Consider the following 22,158-nt stretch of genomic DNA (forward strand, 5'->3'; position numbering starts at 1 on the left):
GGTGGGGGGGAGAAGAGATCATCCCCCTTTGAGGCACCCAGCTCTTATTAACTTTAAAGGAAACTATATATTCACATCAATAGGAGAAATTAAACACTGCATTTCTGGATTGATAATTTCTATGATAATTTCACTGACTGATAAAGATGTGGACCCCAGTCCTGACAACACTCAAGCATGTGCATAACTTTATTCATGTGTTAATAGTCTCAATGAAGTCAATGAGACCATACACAATTAGTTACCCATATGCTCAGGAATTGGCAGGAAGGTTAAAAACAAGATTTATATATCCCTGAACAATGGGAAAAAATAGTTTAGTGGAAAAGGTAGCACACTTCCATGTGTCACAGATACTAGGCATCACTATAGTATAAACGTAAAAATAGCCCAATTGTCATCTTACAGAGTGATCAAAGGGTAACATGTCACTAAAAGAGTTAATGGTGAAAAAGTATCATTGCTACTGATGGGGTGAATTAGCTGTTTTAAGATGAACTCATTTTTGCAATTTAATAGTTTGGCCATTTTAAATTTATCAGAATTACATTAAAATAATGGAAGCTCCTTACCAATTGATAAAAAGTCACCAATACTCCCCCCCCCCTCAAGTGACTGAAACAAAACAAGTTTTAAAACAACTGTTCAGAAGAAAGACGTGTATGTGGAAAGAATTTAATGAAGTACCAGTTTACACAAGAAATGTCAGTTTTCCTACTTGTGGGCTCTTAAAATGGCACAGATCTCACTCAATATGGCCTCTGAAGACAATACATCATTTCTGGTTATTCTTCTTTTCTCCCTCCCCCCAAACACATAAGGGTAGCTACTCAGTGCTCTGTTTCCTGGCAGGAAATCCTTGCCCCATCTTTTAACTCTGTGTCTAAAGTAATACCAAAGACCAAAACAATGTCAAGTTGTTGGATCTTTTTAGATTTACATTTCCCAAATGCCAGGCTCTCAGTTTCCAGACACACAGAGAAATCACTAGCCAACTTACCCTGAATGTTCCCTACAACTCTGATAGGCACCCAAAACAGCAGCAGGCTGACAGGGGACACATGACACAGACATTTGTAGATATATTTTAAACAAAGCATTCAATGTGTGTCAAATCAGTTCTACAAATCCACAGTGGAGGCTGAATCCCTTTGAGGGCAGGAACCGACTTCCCATCTGTGCTGTAAAAGGCGTTTATAACTGGGGCTGGGGACTATATTCTCCTTCATACTTCAGACTCTCCCAGCAACCCAAATAGTGTCTTCTGTCCCCACTCCGGAATGACATGAGGCCAGCCCCACCTCCCCTAAACCAAGAGCCCCTGGAACTACCACCCCCATTCCTCCTCCAAGGGCAAAGGGAATCATCTCTTTCTCCAGGCCCCAGCTTTATAGAACCAACCTCCTTGGCCTCCAGGACAGAACAACTCGGAAATGGAGACCGGCCGAAGCCTGAGGCCTAGAGATGGAGGCAGGGACACAGGCTAGAGCCCGCTGCAATGACCCCCTGCCACCTGAAAGCCCTGAGTAAGGCAGGGCCAGCCCCCGACCCCCACTGGGCCAGGCCGGAGAGACACCACCTCCGCCCCATTGTTCCCCGCACCGAAGCCCAGCACCCGCACTCACCGCACGGCTGGGCTTCCAGCGCAGCTTTTCTCAGCTCTGGGACACGGGGCTGGCCGCAGCACCCACTGCCTCCAGCACCGGCAGCAGAGGCCGCCTGGCCGCCGCCGCCCCACGACCAGCTGCTACTGCTGCCTTTGCAGCAGGGGCCATCTTGTGCGTCTGCCGCCTCCCCTCGAGACTGCTCCTCCCTCCCCCAGCCTGCCTGGAGCGTCTTTCTCTTTCTTCCGCCTCCCCTTCCTGCCGCGGGAGGAGAAAGGCAGATCCCCGGCGGGGGCTGCACTGCTACCTGGCTAGGGACGGTTTTTGCTAACCACCCCCACCCCGGCTGCGTGGCTTCCCCCTCACTCTGCCGCCCCTTCTGGAGCAAGCTTGGCTCTAGCCTTTCACACACCCCCTGCCTGTTCCCCCAACGGCAACCAGGCCCTAGCCCTTTCTGGGATGCAGACACGCAGGTGAAACCGCCAGGCTACTCCACCTCCTTCTCTAGCAACAACACCCCCACATACGTATTTCGGAAGGGGGAGGGAGATTATTAGGTGCCCTTCCCGCAACGCTTGCTTTCTCCCTCCTCTCCCAAACATCACCCACGCTTCTGGGCAGGGGATGGACACAGATTAATGGCTCCCCACCCCTTATAGTCGAAGGGAACCTTCCATAAGTGGTGGCTTCAGCGGTTAATGTTGTTAGGCCTATGCATGCCAAGTGTCCCAGCTTGGGAGAGGTGAGTCCTTGGTTCCCTTAGCAGAAGGGCAATGCTGTGACACCTTTTTATACAGCTGTTAAAATAATTTAGAATAAAGGTAAGATATTTCAGGGTCCCCCTAAAGAATTCATTTGTCACATAATACCTGGCACTGCAAACCTGTTTATTTGGGGATTTTAAAGTACTTTCCAAGCATTAATGAAGCCTCACTGCATTAGTTAACAAATGTCCAAAGTTTAGAAGATTTAAACTGCTTTGTGAGAGCTAAATATTATTGTTAACCACACCTGTTTTACAGATGCATAAACTGAGACATATAGGTTGTGACTTGTTCAAGGACATACTGGCAAGAGAAACAAACAGTCCTTACTGCCCAGTCATGTGTTATAAATACTAAACAAATCTGGAGTTAAGTTCTGTGACTGGCTCTGTATGATCAGACCCTAGTGCTCACATGGAGTTCGGTTGACTTTAACAGGGTCTTCAGACTCATTTTCAGTATCAGGGCCTTATACTGTTTAATTTCACTCTACCCTTTCAGAAAGCTAGTTCAATCACGTTGTATTTTAAAAGTGGGGTTAAAACACATCTTTCTCCCTCCTTGTCTACAAATTGCTTTCTTACATAGATGCTTCAGAACTATATTATTATGTATATCATACCACTCATCATATTGTGCTAGGCACTCTATAAACAGAACAAAAAGCCACTCTTTGCCCCAAACAGCTTACAATTTCAATATAAGACAAGAGACAACAGATGGACACAGTTCAGCAGGTGCTAATAATTCAGTTTGGCAGAATTACATTCTTCAATTAGTAAATAGCATTTTCACACACACTGACAAATATTTCTGTCGGTAAACATTCAGAATTTACAGATAGGTAAAGTAAGAAAATGTGGCTTCAGAACTTAGAGTTTCACTTCAGGATAATTACTTCGTATATTTTGACATGCAACGTTGACAATTTGCCTTTTCAATGGTTATAAAGCTGTAACCTCATTGTCAACTGTCATTAAATAATTATATGATCCACCTATTATTAATTTCCCATAACTATGACAATTTAAATTGATATAAATCTAAACAAAAACCCACAATTTTCTGCAACTGAAAATTTAAATAAAAATAAAAAATGCTTTCAAACAAGCTAATATTATTCCTTAGTTATAAAAAAAAAAAAAAACCTATTATCAGTACAATTTTTTTGGTCAGTGTCAAGCATGACTGACCTCTGAGAGAGAGAGAGAAGTCCCATGCACCTGGACTGATCACCTGCTGCCTAACTTAGGGGAAGGGACCTTATAAGACAGCTATAGGTGAGTGTTGACAGTTGCGTTTAGGGAGTAAGAATGCCCCTGCAGGGGCCTGAGTTAGTAAGGAAAGATACAGGGAGGGAAGAGAATATTTGGTCTTCTCCACAGGCCTTTCCCCCAGTGGTGTTTTTCCCCTGCTGACTCAGAGATGCTTTCTCATTTCCCTGCATGCATACATTGACACCTACATACAGCTAATTTCTTCTTTAAAAGGCCCAGGTGCCTTTCCTTAAGCCCAATTGGGTAGCAGGTAATCTGTCCAGGGGAACCCTGCTCCCTCTTAAAGGGGCAGTCCTTATGGGACATTCAACTTCTCTGAGCTGAATGGTTCTAAAGGAGATGTGGACAAACTACGGCCCACAGGACCGTCCTGCCCAGCCCCTGAGCTCCAGGCTGGGGAGCCTAGTCCCTGGTCCCTCCCCCCTGCTGTCCCCCTCCTCTGCAGTCACACCCCCAGGTGGGCTGTGCTCTGGCCTGCTGCTCCAGCTGGGCAGTATGGGGAGCTCAGCTGCCTCTGGCTGGGTGTCAAGGCTGTGAGCTCCTGCTGCTGGTAAGGGGACAGGGAGCAGGGGGGTTCTGTGGGGCAGTCAGGGAGGAGGGGGCAATTGGAGGGGGTGGAGGTTCTCGGGTGGTGGTCAGGGGATGTGGAACAGGGAGGGTTGGGAGTGGGAGTCCCGGGGGCCTGTCAAGTGGTGAGGATGTGGATAGGGGTCGAGAGGGCAGTCAGGACAATGAGCAGGGGGGGCAGTTAGGGGTGGGGGGTCCTGGGAGGGGTGGTCAGGGGACGAGGAGCAGAGGGTGGTTGGATAGGGGGTGGGAGTCCTAGGGGGGATGTCAGGTGGCGGAGGTATGGATAGGGGTCAGGGCAGTCAGGGGAGAGGGAGCAGGGGGGTTGGATAGGGTGCAGTCAGGGGACAAGGAGCAGTGGGGGTTGGATGGGTTGGGGGTTCTGAGGGGGGTAGTCACGGGGTGGGAAGTGGGAGGGGGCAGGGGCGAGGCTGTTTGGGAAGGCATAGCCTTCCCTACCTGGCCATCCATACAGTTGCACAACCCCGATGTGGCCCTTGGGCCAAAAAGTTTGCCCACCCCTGTTCTAAAATGTTATCCCTGTGGTAGTCTATATTGACATGGGGCCTGAAAAAGTTGTAGTTGTGTACAGCTTAATTAACTATGATAGCATATTTAACCTATTAAATTGTTATGGGGGACTGTATTCATCCCCAGTTCAATATCTAGCCAGCACAGGACTCCATAACCTCCTGAGTACAGGAAAGAGAAGGGCTACTTGAGGTCAGAAGTGGTGACCTGGCTCATGTGAAAGTACAATGCTTCATGTAAACAGGAGAAGGCTTGAGACAGCATCCTTAGAGCTGGTCAAAGAGAAAAGACTAGATAGCAGATAACCTGAGCCTTGGGTCAAGTCAGATGGTTGTAGGCACAAGGCTAGTAGTATCTGCAGCAAGAGCATACACAGGTGTGGTCTGCGGGCAAAAGGATATTGGGAAAGGGTTACACTGGAACTCACAGGTCTGCTAGACACTTAAAAATTAGGTCAACCTAGCTAAGACACTCAGGGCTGTGAAAAGTGTTCCGCCATGGACACTGTAGTTAGGTAAACCTAGACCCTATTGTACATGTGGTTGCCAACCAACTACCACCTCTTGGAAAGATGGATTAACTACACTGAGGCCTGGTCTACACTACGATTTTATCTTGAATTTAGCAGTGTTAAACCGAATTAACTCTGCACCCATCCATGTTATACCAATGTAATAAAAACCAGCAGGATCTTATTAAGAGGGATAAGGCAAAGATGCCACATTTATTGTAAATACTATAATAAAGCAAAAGATAAAAGTAAACAACGTTGTTTGACTACTTATTCCTATTACTATTTATTCCTTATATATACACACACACACACACAATATTCGTTCACACAATCATTCATTCATGTCCTATATAGGTGTTATAGTTACCTGGCCAGTAACTTGGCACGAGCAACTTCTAGGCTGGGTATCTTGGTCATGAGGATGAAGCCGAGTCTGTGTCAGATGCACCTGATGCTCCTGGAGGTTGGCAGCAGAACCAGAGACTCAAAGTCCTCAGTCTTTGGAGTTCATTCTTATAGGAATTAATTCCTATGTTAGTCTATGGGAGCTATTTCATCTTGCTGTTGCTGACTCAATCAGCAGATGGCACATTCCTGGTGGCTCCACACTGTCCAAAGTTTGTGTTTCTCATCCTTCCAGGTGTTGGGGTGGATTCGAGTTTACCCTCCGGGGGTTGTCTGGTGGTCCACTTGACACATTCTTCGGCCAATGGATACTCCCTTTCTAGGCTGGCACCTCCCTAATCATTCATGTACATTAAGCATTCATCAACATACATTCCATATCTTAACCATATTTTAATTTACTGTCTCCACCACTTTCAGAGTGTGTGCTAATTCATTTGAGACTCCAGATCCTTTAATCACAGAGGGTGGGGGTCTGTTTCTAGGAGCCTGCTGTTACAATGAAGTTAAAGTCACTTAAGGGCTTATAGCGTTTGCTTACATTGTATTAATTACAGCTTAAGGCTCACAGCGTTCACTTCAAGAACGAAGTCAATTAACTTGTTTGTAAGTTTTACATAGTAATTGAGTATCTTTCACAGGACAGATACGATCAATGGTTTCTACAGACAGGAGTTTACAAGTTTTAACAGAAGAACTAAAAGATTTTTGTACTTGGTAAAACTGGGGAATCAATGTCACTTGGGGGAATCACTGTTAGTACCTTCTTTAATATCCCTACATCCACATAATGAAGCCCTTTACTTCGATATAAAGGGCTCTTAATAGCGATATCTGTACTCCTCCCCGACGAGGGGAGTAGCGCTGAAATCGGTATTGCCATTTCGAATTAGGATTAGTGTGGCCGCAATTCGACAGTATTGGCCTCCGGGAGCTATCCCACAGTGCACCATTGTGACTGCTCTGGACAGCAATCTGAACTCGGATGCACTGGCCAGGTAGACAGGAAAAGCCCCACAAACTTTTGAATTTCATTTCCTGTTTGCCCAGAGTGGAGTGCTGATCAGCACAGGTGACCATGCAGTCCAAGAATCAAAAAAAAGGCTCCAGCATGGACCGTACAGGAGATACTGAATCTGATCTCTGTATGGGGAGATGAATTTGTTCTATCAGAACTCCGTTCCAAAAGACGAAATGCCAAAACATTTGAAAAAATCTCCAAGGCCATGATGAGCAGAAGCCACAACAGGGGCTCAACACAGTGCTGTGTGAAACTTAAGGAGCTGAGACAAGCGTAACAGAAAGCCAAAGAATCAAATGGACGCTCACGGAGGGAGGGGCGACTGACAACTGTAGCTATCCCACAGTTCCCATACTCTCCGAAAACCGTTTGAATTCTGGGCTGAGTTCCCAAAGCCTGAAAGGTCAAAAACATTGTCGCAGGTGGTTCCGGGTATATGTTGTTGCCCCCCTCTCCGTGAAAGCAAAGGGAAAAAAATCGTTTCTCGCCTTTTTTCAATGTCACCATATGTCTACTGGATACTGCTGGCAGATTCGGTGCTGCAGCGCTACTGTCAAGGTTCCTTCCTCACTCTGAACTTTAGGGTACAGATGTGGGGACCTGCATTGACACTTCTAAGCTTAATTACCAGCTTAGATCTAGTATCGCTGCCACCACCCCCAAGCACTACTTTTCTCCCCTGGGTAGTCCTGAAGAACTTCTCCAATTTCCTGGTGAACCTAGATCCAAACCCCTTGGATCTTAAAACAATGAGAAATTAACCATCCCCCCTCCTTTCTCCCACCAACTCCTGGTGGATCCAGATCCAACCCCCTTGGATCTACAAACAAGGAAAAAATAAATCAGGTATTAAGAAAAGACTTTTAATTACAGAAAAGAAATGGTAAAATAAAACCCTCTGGGAGAGATTAGCATACCAGCTACTCTCACAGACAACAGATTCAAAACACAGAGGATGTTCCCCTGGGCAAAAACTTAAATACACACAAGAATACCCAAATTTGATGATTCCCTTAATGATACCAAGACAAGTTACAAAGAAAATAAACATAAACCTATTTATCCCCTTCTAAAACTTACTACTCTGATAAGAGGCTGGTTCCTTGATCTTTTTCACTCCAGCTGAAACTGAAACTCTAAACAAAGGAAAACTTCCCTCCTTCCGTTTGAAATATCTTGTTCCCCCATTGGTTCCTCTGGTCAGGTGTCAGCTAGGCTAGGTGAACTTAACTCTTTTACAGGTAAAAGAGGCATTAACCCTTAACTATCTGTTTATGACAGCTACATAGCAGCATCCCCTTGCCTTGCCTTGCCTTGCCTTGCGGACGGCAGACGGTACAGTAACACTGATATCCGTCATCGTCATCCCGTGGGTGCTCCTGGCTGGCCTCGGCAAGGTTGGCCGAAGGCACCTGGACAAAAAAGGGAATGACATTCTCTTCTTTAAGTTTTGTCTAATGAAGATTCAGTCCTGCCTTGAATATCATGGCAGCTGGAGGCTTCTGCCTCAGGCTGCTCTCCCAGTCAGCAGCACCGTACAGTCGCACCTACCCCAGCCTACTCCTTGCTACCAGGGTTCACAATCAGATACTTAGACCTCTACATTTTGCTGCAAATAAAAAAATTAAACTGCCGTTTAGAACTGTCCCCCAACATACATATCCTGGGACATTTTGTATTTTACCAGTGTCAATCAAAGGCCCACACACAAATGGAGATTCAGTCCTGTCTCTGCTTCTATCCTAGTGCTTGTCACAGATTCCCATTTTCAGCTATAGGCTGAGCAAGTGCAGAATGGTGGTTCACTCTACTTTGCTGTAAGCCAACCGCCCTCCCCTCCCCTCCCCACCCCCCTTTGATCTCTGCTTGCAAAAAAGTCAGTGTTGTTTCTTACTCATGCATTCTTTATTACTTCATCACACAAATAGGGGGGATAACTGCCACGGTAACCCAGGAGGGGTAGGGGAGGAGGGAAGCAACGGATGGGGTTGTTGCAGGGGCACCACCTAGAATGGCATGCAGCTCATCATTTCTGTGGGATGTCTGGGGTTCTGACCCAGAGCAGCCATTTGCCTCTCTGGTTCTTTAGTAGGCTTGCCTGATATTCTAGACAGGACTGACTCTCCAATAGACAAAACTTAAAGAAGAGAATGATCTGGGGAGTCATTCACATTTTTGTCCAGGCGCCTTCGACCGACCTCACCGAGATTGACCAGGAGCACCCATGATAGCAGCAGATGGTGCAATATGACTGATAACTGTCATTGCCAACTTGCAAAGCAGCAGATGGTACAGTAGGGCTGGTAACTGTCTTTGCTAACTTGCAAAAGGCAAGGGGATGATGCTGTGTAGCGCTGCAGTACTGCATCTGTCAGCAGCATCCAGTAGACATACAGTGACAGTGAAAAAAGGCTGAACGGGCTCCATGGTTACCATGCTATGGTGTCTGCCCGGGCAATCCAGGGAAAAGGGTGCAAAATTATTGTCTGCCGTTGCTTTCACGGATGGAGGATTGAGTGATGACATTTAATAAATTTTACTGATAAATTTTCCAGTTATGCAGCCTACATTTTCTTTTTTAATTTCTCCTGTAATCAATGGTTCTCAAATTTTTCCATACAACAACCCTCTTTTCTATGCAAGGACCACCCAGGACCCTTTTCCCATTGAGGTGAGCTGTAGCTGAAGCCCTACCTCATATTCACCAATATAGGAAGGGCAGATTAGTTACGATCCCTTTACCCTTGTTCGGGACACTATCGATTGTGAACCCATGCTCTAAATAATTCCTCTTCCATCTGGATTTTAAATGTTCAGATATTTGGAGGATATCTTATCTCCTCTTTCATCACAAATCATTCTGTTAGTCTCCTTGTGATGTTGCACCCCTTAATTCTTTATGGAAATATGCTTATAAATGTATATATAACATAACTGGAATATGTTTTATGTTACATATGCCATGTAACATATCTTCGCAAAGGTTATGATCTACTGAATATATTCATCCTATTTGTATGCATGTATCATTTTTATGTTCGAAGTTAGGAATATTGGCTGTGAACTTGTTTGATTTTAAGTAGCGTTAGTAAGGCATTTGGTCAGCTTCTTAAGAAAGGAATTTGCAAGTTAAGTGCTGAATCAAGAAACACTTAATGGACAATGGACCTTGGAAGACTCCAATCCACATAAGAAGCCTACCTAGGGATGTTCAAGGTAGCATGTGAATAATGTCTGCCACTTGTAAAGTTCTGAGTCATGCATGGATATTTGACTTGCCCATAACTCCTTCTAGCTGGCTTTCTACACAGGGGGAGGGAGGGGTGTTCACTCACAAGAGGTGAACTATATAAAGTTCTGGAGACCCCTCTATTGGTCTTCATCTGGCTCAAGAGATAGCCTCACCACCCCCAAAGGATACCTGAAAGAAACTGGAACAAAGGACAGTAACTACAGGGGTGTGAGTGGACCCAGGCTAGAAAGAGGCTAGTCTGTAAAAGAAGCTTACTGGAACATCTCTGAGGGTGAGATTTCATCTGTAATCACTTCCTTAATGTATTAGTCTTAGACTTGTGTGTTTTATTTTATTTTGCTTGGTAATTCACTTTGTTCTGCCTGTTATTACTTGGAGCCACTTATATCCTACTTTTTGCATTCAATAAAATCACTTTTTATTTATTAATTAACCCAGAGCAAGTAATTAATACCTTGGGGGGCAAACAGCTGTGCAGATGTCTCTACCAATGTTATAGAGGGTGAACAATTTATGAGTTTACTCTGTATAAGCTTTATATGGGGTAAAATGGATTTATTTAGGGTTTGGACCCCATTGGGAGTTGGGTATCTGAGTGCTGGAGACAGGAGTACTTCTTAAGCTGTTTTCAGTTAAGCCTGCAGCTTGTGAAGGATGTGGTTCAGACCTGGGTCTGGGTCTGTAGCAGGCTAGCGAGTCTGGCACAACCAGGCAGGGTTCTGAAGTCCCAAGCAGCAAGGGAAAAAGGGCTCAGAGGTAGTCTCAGCACATCAGGTGGCAGTCCCAAAGGGGGTTTCTGTGATCCATCCTATCACACTCCTATCATTTTTACTGTCTTTTTTCATTTTATCCAATTTGTCAACATCTTTCTGAAACTGAGGCATCCAAAACTCAATGCAATGAGGTCCAGTTCCAGAGCATTATAAAATGATGCATCCACCCCCTCCTCTGTGGCATGATGTGCTTATAACTCAAAATAGCATTTGCTTTTGGCTATTGCCGTTGCCATATCTCATTGCAAGCTAATTTTTAATATGTGATCATTTATTACGCCAAATCTCTTCTGATTCTGCCATGAGGTACAGAGTCCTCAAGGACCCACAGGAAATTTTGATATTTGGTCCTACAACATTATGTTTAACTTTTCCATTCCTTTATTTCTTTGAAAACAGAAGACCTGATGCAGTTACACTTCCAGTGTTTCATTTATTTGGGCGAACTAGCAATGTTCTTCAGGCTCTGCTTTTGAAATTGATCCTACACAAACATGTTTGACATATGGAGAATATGTTGAAGTTTTTTAGAATGTTAGTGCAGGAGCTGAACTAGAGCATTTTAACTATATAACTTTTTGACCATAACATAAAATGCTTCCATTTTGGTAATAAATGATCTTCAATAAAAACAAGCATTCAGATTTTTAAAGCTTAAGAGATTTCAGCTGCAAAATAAGTTTTAGGCAGGCATCTCAATGATCCAAATGACCTGCAATGCTGATGACAGGTTTAGAACTGAAAGATGTTCTAGAATTACATCAGAATGAAAAGCAAGGATCAACTGTCCTCTGTTCCAGCTGGCTGAGTGAGTGTTCAAAAATCCCAAATATTTGGCACAGCCAAGACTCTAAACCATATCATGTTATCAAAGATAACAAAATAAGACCCCAGTCCTGCTAAGACTTATGCATGTGTTTTACTTTAAGCATGTTTGTAAATGTTTTCAGAATCAGGGCCTAAGTAACTGCACTTTTCACAAAATAAAGCTGACAAAAGCAGAAGAGTGAAGCATGTTTACACACAATGGAGTACCCATTACTCCACATGAGAGAAGTCAAAAATCCATCTGAAAGTATGTTAATATCATACAACCGTGATATCATTTAAGAAAGGAGAAATCATTCCTAAAATGACTGGCATACTTTATATTTTGTAGCAATTTTAAAAAAGGAAAGGATGACAGCAATAATGCCCTGCACTTTGGGGTGACTCTTTATTTGTATATGTGTTGGGGTGTGTATCCCTCACAGGCATCAAAAGAGTTATTGTGCCTAAGGCCATGTCCACACTACAGAATAAAATCGAAATTATTAAAATCGATTTTATAAAACAGGTTTTATAAAATTGATTTTACGCATCCACACTAGGGCACATTACTTCGGTGGTGTGCGTCCATGGTCCCAGGCATCCATCGATTTCCGGAGCGTTGCACTGTGGGTACCTATCCCATAGTTCCTGCAGTGTTCCCTGACCCTTGGAATTATAGGTTACTACTCCAGTGCCTGATGGGGCAAAAATCACTGTCGTGGGTGGTTCTGGGTACAGCCTCACCCCCTCCCTTCCTGAAAGCAGCAGACAGCCATTTCGCGCGTTTTTTACTGGGTGAACTAAGAGCAAACGCCATAGCACAGCAAGCATGGACCCTGCTCTGATCAGTAGCACGATCGTGGACGTTGTAAACAGCTCACGCATTCTCGTGCTGTCTATGGTGAACCATGAACTGCAAACACAGGAGAGGAGGAGGCAGCTACGGCAGCGCGGCGACGAGAGTGATGAGGACCTGGAGACTGATTTCTCCCTAACCGCAGGCCCCTGCGCTTTGGAGCTCCTGCTGGTAATGGAGGAGGTTCTACCCATTGCTCGCCGATTTTGGTCCCGGGAAACAAGCACAGACTGGTGGGACCGCATAGTTTTGCAGGTGTGGGACGATTCCCAGTGGCTGCAGAACTTTCGCATGCGTAAGAGCACTTTCTTTGAACTTTGTGACTTGCTTTCCCAGTCCTGAAACGCAATAATACCAGGATGAGAGCAGCCCTCCCAGGGGAGAAGCAAGTGGCAAGAGCCCTCTGGAAGCTTGCAACGCCAGACAGCTACCAGTCAGTCGGGAATCAATTTGGAGTGGGAAAATCTACTGTGGGGGCTGCTGTGTTGCAAGTAGCCAAAGCAATCATTAAGCTGCTGCTACGAAAAATTGTGACTCTGAGAAAAGTGCAGGTCATAGTGGATGGCTTTGCTGCAATGGGATTCCCTAACTGTGGGGGGCCCATAGATGGAACCCATATCCCTATCTTGGCACCGGAGCACCAGGGCACCCAGTACATAAACCACAAGGGGTACTTTTCAATGGTGCTGCAAGCACTGGTGGATCACAAGGGACGTTTCACAAACATCCACGTGGGATGGCCAGGAAGGGTTTATGACACTCGTGTCTTCAGAAGCACTACTCTGTTTAAACGGCTGCAGCAAGGGACTTACTTCCCAGACCAGAAAATAACAGTTGGGGATGTTGAAATGCCTGTAGTTATCCTGGGGGACCCAGCCTACCCCTTGATGCCATGGCTCATGAAGCCATACACAGGCAGCCTGGACAGTGGTCAGGAGCTGTTTAACTACAGGCTGAGCAAGTGCAGAATGGTGGTAGAATGTGCATTTGGCCGTCTAAAAGGGCGCTGGAGAACTTTACTTAGTCGCTCAGACCTCAGCCAAACCAATGTCCCCTTTGTTATTGCTGCTTGCTGTGTGCTCCACAATCTCTGTGAGAGTAAGGGGGAGACCTTTATGGCGGGGTGGGAGGCTGAGGCAAATCACCTGGCCACTGATTACGCGCAGCCAGACACCAGGGCGATTAGAAGATCACACCAGGAAGCGGTGCGAATCAGAGAAGCCTTGAAAACGAGTTTCATCATGGGCCAGGGTACGGTGTGACTGCTGTGTTTGTTTCCCCTTCATGAACCTCCCCCGTTTTGACTCCTGCTGCAAGCAACCTGCCCCCCCCCCTTCCATTACAGCTTGCTTATGGAAATAAAGTTACTATCATTTAAAAACCTTGTATTCTTTATAAAAAGTCATTCCCTGTAAGCAGTCCACCCTCCCACTTGCTTTAAAAAGCATGTAATTATAAAAAGAGTAAGAGAAATAACAAGGTACCCCAGGAGTGGTTTGGGAGGAGGATAGGAGGGAAGAAAAAGACCATTAAGGAAGCCTTGAAAACGAGTTTCATCATGGGCCAGGGTACGGTGTGACTGCTGTGTTTCTTTCCCCTTCATGAACCTCCCCCCTGTATTGACTCCTGCTGCAAGCAACCTACCCCCCCTTCCATTACAGCTTGCTTATGGAAATAAAGTCATTCCCTGTAACCAACCCACCCTCCCACTTGCTTTGAAAAGCATGTAATTATAAGAAGAGTAAGAGAAATAACAAGGTACCCCGGGAGTGGTTTGGGAGGAGGATAGGAGGGAAGAAAAAGGCCATTAAGGACATTTCAATGTAATGACAGCCTTTTGGTTGGACTGTCCACGGGGGGTGCAGTGGGCGGGTGCAGAAAGCCTTCCCCCACGCGTTCTTACACGTCTGGGTGTGGAAGATATGGAACATGGTGAGTACTGAGAGAGGTTAAACATGGGCTGGAGTGGCACTCTGTGACCCCGCAGCTCTTCCACCAGACTTCGGAGGATGTCAGTTTGATCGCTCAGCAGCTGCAGCATTGCATCCCGCCACTGCTGATCTTGCTGCCTACACCTCTGATCTTCCTGCCACCACATCTCATCTTGAGCATCCCTCCTGTCCTCACGTTCACTGGCATCTTTCCTGTAGTTTGCTACCACGTCCTTCCACTCCCCCAGATGAGCTCTTTCATTGTGGGTTACTGCCATGATTTCTGTGAACATTTCATCTCGTGTCCTCTTCTTCCTCCTCCTTATCTGAGCTAGCCTTCGGGCTGGAGTAGGGAGGCTTGAAAAATTTGCAGCTGCATGAGTGGGGGAAAAGAGTGATAGAAGGATCATAAGAGATACATTTCACAGAACAATGGTTATACTCTTTCACAGTGAACTACACTATTCACCGTACGTAGGACATGTCACTTCACTACAAGGTCGCATTTGGATTCTTTTAGTATTTAGTGCCTGCGGCTGTGGTGTAACAGATCAACACAGACGCAGGTCCGGGGATTACAATTCAGCTTGCAGGCGGTCATGGTAAGGCCTACATCTAAAATGGCAGATCACCCTCTCCCTTCCCCCTGCACCCTCCCCCCCTCCGCGTGGCTATTAGCAGGTAAAATTTCTGCTGGCCAGCCAACTGCTAAAAAGCACATCTTTTGCTTTTTTTCTTATGCCTTCAGAAGGAGCAGCAGAGGAAATACTGTGAATTGTGTTCCCCCCCACTCCGCATGTCTGCCATAATGGCAGATCACTGAAACCCTCTCCCCTTCCCCTTCCCCTCCCCCCCCGCGTGGCTATTAGCAGGGAAAATTCCTGCTGGCCAAATGCTAAAAAGCTCAGCGCCATTAAAGACACCTCCCCGTAGGAATGGGCAGCTTTTTCCCTTCCCCCCGCATGGCTACCTGCAAGGGAAGGATTTCTTTTAAGCAGCACGAAAGCATCACCGTAGGAATGGTCATCTCTGTCCCCTTAATAAAATACATTAATTTTTACCATGTGACCATGAACGATATCACTCTCCTGAGGATTACAGACAGAGAGAAAGAAATTATGCTTCTTGAATGCCAGCAATCCCCGGGACCATATGCAGCTAGGCTTTGTCATGCAATGATACCCGATTACATGCTCCAGGCATGGCGTGGTAAAGTTTCGTACCATGGTGGACGGAATAAGGCTGCCCTGCCCAGAAACCTTCTGAAAAGGCTTTTGGGGTACCTCCAGGAGTGCTTCATAGAGATGTCCCTGGAGGATTTCCACTCCATCCCCAGACATGTTAACAGACTTTTCCAGTAACTTTAATGCCAGCTAATGCATGCAAGCCCTCATGGCAAATCAATCATTAAAAAACGCTTGCTTTTAAACTATGTTTTATATTTACAAAGATACATTCACCAGAGGTCGCTTCCATGGCTTCACTGTCTGGGCTAGTGGCTTGGGAGGGCTGGGAGTTTAATTCTGTCTGGGTCACGAAAAGCTCCTGGCTGTTGGGGAGAATGGAGTGCTGTGTGCTTTCAGCAAGGTAGTCCTCCTCCTCCTCCTCCTCTTCATCTTCCCCCTCCGCTGAATCCTCAGCCATGGGTGAGATTATTACCCCCACCTCGGAATCCACAGACAAGGGGGGGCTTGTCGTGGCGCAGCCCCCTAAAATTGTATGCAGCTCAGCGTAGAAGCGGCATGTTTTTGGCCCAGATCCGGATCTGCCATTTGCTGCTTTGGTTTTCTGGTAGGCTTGTCTGAGCTCCTTCACTTTAACTCTGCACTGCACTGAGTCCCTGTTATGGCCTCTCTGCCTCATGGCATTAGAAATTTTTTCAAAAGTTTTTTCATTTCGTCTTCTGGAACACAGTTCTGATAGCACAGAATCTTCTCCCCATACAGTGATCAGATCCAATAACTCCTGTGTGGTCCACGCTGGAGCTCTTTTCCTATTCTCAGGAGACTGCATTGTTACCTGTGCTGCTGAGAGCTCCACGCTGGCCAAACAGGAAATGCAATTCAAAAGTTCGCGGGGCTTTTCCTGTATACCTGGCCAGTGCAGTAGAGTTCATTTACCTGTCCAGAGCGGCCACTGGTGCACTGTGGGATACCTCCCGGAGGCCAATAACTTCGATTTCCGTCCACACTAACCCTAAATCGATTTAGTAATATCGATTTTAGGGTTACTCCTCTCATTGGGCAGGAGTACAGAAATCGATTTTAAGAGCCCTTAAAATCAATTTAAACTGCCTTGTAGTGTGGACGTGTACAGCGTTAAATCGATTTAACGCTGTTTAAATCGATTTAACGCTGTAGTGTGGACCAGGCCTAAGAGGCCAATTAACATACCAGGCTGCACCTGCAGGGAAAGCCAGGCTTAACTAAAGGCAAAGCCCAGTTCAGGAGGCGTGGCAGAGGACTATAAACAGAGAAAGGTCAAAGCAGAAAGGGGTATATCCTTAACAGACAAGAATTTAAAAGTGTGGTCATGAAGGAACTTGCAGAGGAATAGCGAGAACTATAGACTAAGGAAACAAAAGGATGAAGGTTTTATGATACATGCTAAAAAAATCACAGATAATAATATACTCCACAGTCATGATAGAAAAAGTGAAGTAGTAATTTTTAGAGTATTAGCTGGTCATCATACATTAAATGAAAAGTTAAGCTTATTAAAAATACAAAAGGATGGCCTGAGTAATGTGTACAAACCCTAAGAAACTGTTGATCATCTTCTATGGTATTGTCCTATGGTAAGAAAGTTCCTTTATAAAAATATTTGTTGGCTTAGAGTCAAAGATTTCCCCCCTAAGGGGACTAGTGAGAATGTCAGAAAAATCGAATAGTGCTAAAAAAGCCTTGCTGTGCGTCCTTAAGGATACTAGAATGAGTACAAGGATTTTTTTTTTAAACAGGCGCACAAGATGAATGAAGAAAATGGTGGTTGTAACCTCTTACGATGACACCGTTGTGCACAAAGTAAACAAAGATAAAGAAAGGGGGCTTCTGGGAGAGTGTCTATAGTGAATGGAATGAGATAGAGATACCAGTGAGAAAGCCCAACAGAGAGAATAAGCCAGGGATCTGTCCTGACTAGAAATGTCTGCTAGGAGATTAGGAGAGAGATTATCCCAGGGATCCATGGACCACAGGTTGAAAACCACTGTGTTAGGGAATTTCAGGGGAAGGCCCTGAGAGAAGGGTGAACTTAGAGAGGTTGTGGGGAAGAAGGCTTGAGAGAGACTGCATAGGAAGAAGTCCGGGGATGCAACAGCAAAGTTGGATGAAACAACTCTTGAACAACTTGGCTTCTGGTTATAGGGTCCATGGGCTGGAACCCTGGTGTAAGAAGGCCTAGGTTCCCCCTACAAGCCACTGATATGTTGGCGTGAGGCTGGAGAAGGAAAGAAGAGTGACAGAGACCTTTGACAAAAGGGAATGAGGACCACAAAGAGCAGGTTTGTTGCTAAAACTTGATACAAGGTATTGGACATTGGTTTGTTGGCCTTTGTTACCCCAGAAGGGGTGGACTTAAATCGTGGCATGCATGGAGGACCAAGTTATTGGAAGAGGTGGACTGTAGAACACCAGAGCAGCTATCAGCAGGGGATCCCAGATGTGAAGCAAGTCACTATGCCACACCCAGCCACAAGAAGGTACTTCAGTGGTGAGTCCCCCTTTTACAATATTCCAATCTAGTTTTTCTTCTTCCTAGCTCAATCTCTCTCTAGATATAGGGTTTGTTTCTCATTTACACTAAAGCCCCTTTTCACCATTCCGGCAGTGTACAGGGGCGTGTAAATGACTGTCGGGCCTAGAGTATATATCACTCATTTACTCTCTGTGCCTCAGTTTCATGATCTGTAAAATCAAGATAATACTTACTTCTCATGTATATTATGAATGATTAAAAATGTATGATGTATTTTGTAATTCTGAGATGGAAGGTGTTAGATGTATGAAGTATTACTATAGTTATTAAATAATGATTTAGACCACCCTTCCAGGCTGGCCCTAGGGCTGTATCAAGTGTACAGTCATACACCATATCCTCAGTTGCTAAAACCCTCCTACACCTGCTAACTAGAAGCAATCCAACCCATCTAACTGCCACACTCCATCACTTCAGATGTTACACATTGTCATCTTTCAGGGATCCCACATTTCTTCTTATTAAGTGCCACAAAATCTAAAGCTGGTCCTGCCTGTCTGGTTGCCTAGACATTAGTGATGTGCACTGTTTTAATTCTTGATCCAACTTGTTCTCCAGCACTCTTGGTCCATGAAGGTATATCCTATGTCATTCCGCAGTGAAAATTCCCCTGTAGTCATGACAAACCAAAAAACCCCCACAAAAACAAAAAAACCCATCCAAGAAGTCATAGCACAAAAGAATGAAGGGCTGCAACACCAAGAATGTCAAAGTTTTGTTTAATATTAGGTGGTCTAACAGTAAGTCATAGTAGACTTAACACGCTCAATTATTCTCCTGGTGCCCTCTGCTGAAGTAACTACAGCATATTAGCCAATGAACCTGAATGCCTACGCCAAGTGCTACATGCTGCTGCCTCTTCATGTTGCAAACTGCTAGTACTTGCACTTTAGTTCTCTGGTTTATTATGAAACATTTCCTTTTCTCCATATCCTACTAGCATGAAGTATGCACCCTTTCTTTTTCTTTCCCTTCATCCAGTAATGCTTATGTTACAGTCTGTTCTGTCTTCCTCTCTTGTAAAATTATTTCTTCATGCTTTGCATTAACACCATTTCCTTTAGCTCAAGACGAGTATCATTGGATGGTGACTATAAAGGATTATGACAGTCTTAACTTTAAGGATTAATTGCAGCTGCTCTGCATATACACATGATACCAAGCCTAAATTTAATTTAACAATCCATTATTATTTTATTAACAAAAGTTACATTTTTCAAAGAGGGTCCTCTATAGCAGATTCCTCATTGTATGCATGAGACAGTAAAGTCTAGGATAGAGGTTCTCAAACTGTAGTCCCTCTAAGGTGCACTCCATTCAGGTGGTCTGCAGATAGTTCCCTCTAAAGTGCATGCCTGGGTGGCCGCACATGAGAGAATGAAGGGCCACTCACCTAATTAGTGGAGACGCGCAGGTGTGGCTCCACAAATTAGGTGCCTGGACCCTGGAGAAGACACACATGTACAGTGAGGTGGTGGCCTTGGCGGGGAATAGGGGGTATGTGGGAGGGGGCAGTGGGGTGAGAAGAAGGGGTGGGGGGAATTTGGAACATGCAAGGCTGTGGCACCCAGAGAAAGAGGCGACTTTCCCCAGCTCCAGGGCTGTGGCTGTGGGGAGAGATGTCCCTTCTTCACAGACTCAGCTCTGTGGTCGGAGAGAGAACCCCCTCCTTCCCAGCCCCAGCTTGGGGACTGCCGCAGCAGGGGAGAGAGGGCACATCCATTGCATTAGAAAGGTATGACTACTGATATTAAAATATGAGTTGTGCGCTTTTATTTATAGAACAAAAAAAGTTAACAATTAAGGTTTTTTTTATATATCACTTTGGATAAAAGTGCTTTACAATAGTTATCTAACGGTATAAACAACATTTGGAAAGATCATTAAGTGGTCCGCTGAGACCCTCAGCAATTTTCAAGCGGTCTACGATAAAAAAAGTTTGAGAACCACTGGTCTAGGAGAAAGAGTACAGGTTCTATTCCAAGCTTTCACACTTACCTGTTGTGTGATCTTGGGCAAATCACTTCCCCATTTTGTCTACTTTCTCTCCCACCATTTGTTTGTCTTATCTATTTAGATTGCAAGCTCTCTGGGGCATGGGCTATCTTCACTTTGTTTGTACAGTGCCTAGCCAAAGTCTGGGCCTATAGGTGCCACTGTAATACCAATTATAAAATATAATCTCCAATTTAAACCTACTAACTCTCTCTAATCAGCATATCATAGGACTCTCTTAGGGAGAAATAACCTCCATGTAAGAGGCACTTTGAGATCTGGATACTTACAATTTAACCAAACTATTAGAAATGCAGATTTTAAAAAAAGTTTATCTTTTATTTATTTTTTTGAAATTTTCTGTCAAGCGTTGAGTTAGGAGTCCCATAACATTTTGTAATTATCACACACCCTTGGCCCACGTGAGGTAGGTGTTAACCTCTCTGTGTCTCAGTATTCTAGCTATAATGTGAAGATAAGTGAATTGCTCAAGTTCATAAAGAAAGTACTGGGAAAATGAGGAATGAAAGCTAGATCTCCAAATTCAGTCTCCTGTTTTAACCACTAGACACACTGCATTGTCCAAACATGTACTTGAAAGCAATTATAACACCAATATAAATGCTCCCTAAATAATGTTCCCAATGGAATTTGTCTTCACCTTCTATGCTAGTGCAGAGTATGCTGATAACTAAGGCTATGATTTAATCACAGGTATTTTTAGTAAAAGTCACGGACAGGTCATGGGCAAGAAACAAAAAATCACGGCCTGTGACCTCTCTATGACTTTTATTAAAAATACCCATGATTGAATCTTAGTGGGGGAGGAGCCTGCGGCACCAGTTGGGAGGGGGAGCCATGGGGGGCCTGCTGCTGGTGGGAGAGAGAGCCCCAGGGGACCAGCAGCTGCTCCAGCTGCCGCCAGGAGGGGAGGGAGCCCTGGGGCCAGCTGCTGCTCCAGCTGCTCAGGACCACTGCTGGGAGCTGCAGTTGCTCTTGGATCCCCAGGACCACTGCTCAGGCGGTTTGTGGGCCCAGCTGCCCAGGGCCGCCAAAGCAGCGGCAGGTGCAGCTGCCTGTGGGGCTGCCTGAGCGGCTGGCTGCAGAGCCACTCCAGCAGCGGCCAGTGTGACTGTCCCCAGGGTCATCTGAGCCGCTGGCCCCAAGGCCATCTGCTTGGACAGCCCTGAGGTCAGCCACATTGGCTCCTGCAGAAGTCATGGAGGTCGCAGAAAGTCACGGAATCTGTGACTTATGTGACCTCCATAATAAACATGGAGCCCTACTGATAAATAAAAGCAGGACTCTGTCTTAACTGTATGAAGTCAAATATTTTTACACCAGTAGTAAAAATGTTGCTATGACAAGTTGCTTATCTCATGTTTTTCTTGGTTGATGTTATCCCCAGTGAATTTTTAGTTCCATGCAGCTGTAGCTTAGTTTGTGATGACATCAGACAGGAAACCCCACAAAAATATCTTCTAAGAAACAGTCTTCAGTTCCCTTAAGAAAATTAAGATAAAGGGTCAAATTAATCCCTGGTATAATTCTACTGTCTTCAGCAGAGTTAAATTGGAGTCAGCAACCTTTCAGAAGTGGTGTGCCAAGTCTTCATTTATTCACTCTAATTTAAGGTTTCGCGTGCCAGTAATACATTAACATTTTTAGAAGGTCTCTTTCTATAAGTCTATAATATATAACTAAACTATTGTATGTAAAAGTCAATAAGGTTTTTAAAATGTTTAAGAAGCTTCATTTAAAATTAAATTAAAATGCAGAACCCTCCAGACTGGTGGCCAGGACCCAGACAGTGTGAATGCCACTGAAAACCAGCTTAAGTGCTGCCTTTGGCATGTGAGCCAGTTTGCCTACCCTGGTTTTAAAACAACCCTAGTCTCATTTTTTGAAGAGTTTTGAGACTATAACCAGAAAAGAAACAAAATAAATGTATAGCTGCAGTTTATGTTTGGTAAGCTATTTACAAGATGATCCTCTTTGGCTGAAGTATGTTTTGTCAAAAGTTTCTTTATGTGGTTTTTAGATGACTTGTGGAGGTTACAACTGTATGGTGAATTCCTTACTTATTTTATCAGATTCTGCT

General features: G+C 44.9%; 2 protein-coding genes across 9 annotated transcripts in view; both read right to left on the minus strand.

Annotated features, from left to right (window-relative positions):
* The window catches only part of RC3H1 (ring finger and CCCH-type domains 1), a 111,835-nt gene extending 109,754 nt beyond the window's left edge, over nucleotides 1–2,081 (minus strand). For 3 of the 8 annotated variants that reach the window (XM_050963007.1, XM_050963012.1, XM_050963011.1), the window contains exon 1: nucleotides 1,626–2,081. The gene's annotated coding sequence lies outside the window, so the exon portion shown is untranslated. The remainder of the gene's footprint in view (nucleotides 1–1,625) is intronic. The other 5 variants (XM_050963009.1, XM_050963005.1, XM_050963006.1 and 2 more) reach the window with 3 other exon arrangements.
* Nucleotides 2,082–14,182: 12,101 nt separating this feature from the next.
* On the minus strand, nucleotides 14,183–16,553 carry LOC127055850 (uncharacterized). The gene is made up of 2 exons (XM_050963343.1): nucleotides 15,767–16,553; nucleotides 14,183–14,679 (listed from the first exon to the last, which is right to left on the minus strand). Exons 1-2 carry the CDS (start codon nucleotides 16,317–16,319, stop codon nucleotides 14,183–14,185), a joined length of 1,050 nt encoding a protein of 349 aa, XP_050819300.1. The 5' UTR covers nucleotides 16,320–16,553.
* Nucleotides 16,554–22,158: the final 5,605 nt, after the last annotated feature.

The sequence above is a fragment of the Gopherus flavomarginatus genome, chromosome 7, assembly GCF_025201925.1.
Source record: "Gopherus flavomarginatus isolate rGopFla2 chromosome 7, rGopFla2.mat.asm, whole genome shotgun sequence".
NCBI classification, from domain to species: Eukaryota; Metazoa; Chordata; order Testudines; family Testudinidae; genus Gopherus; species Gopherus flavomarginatus.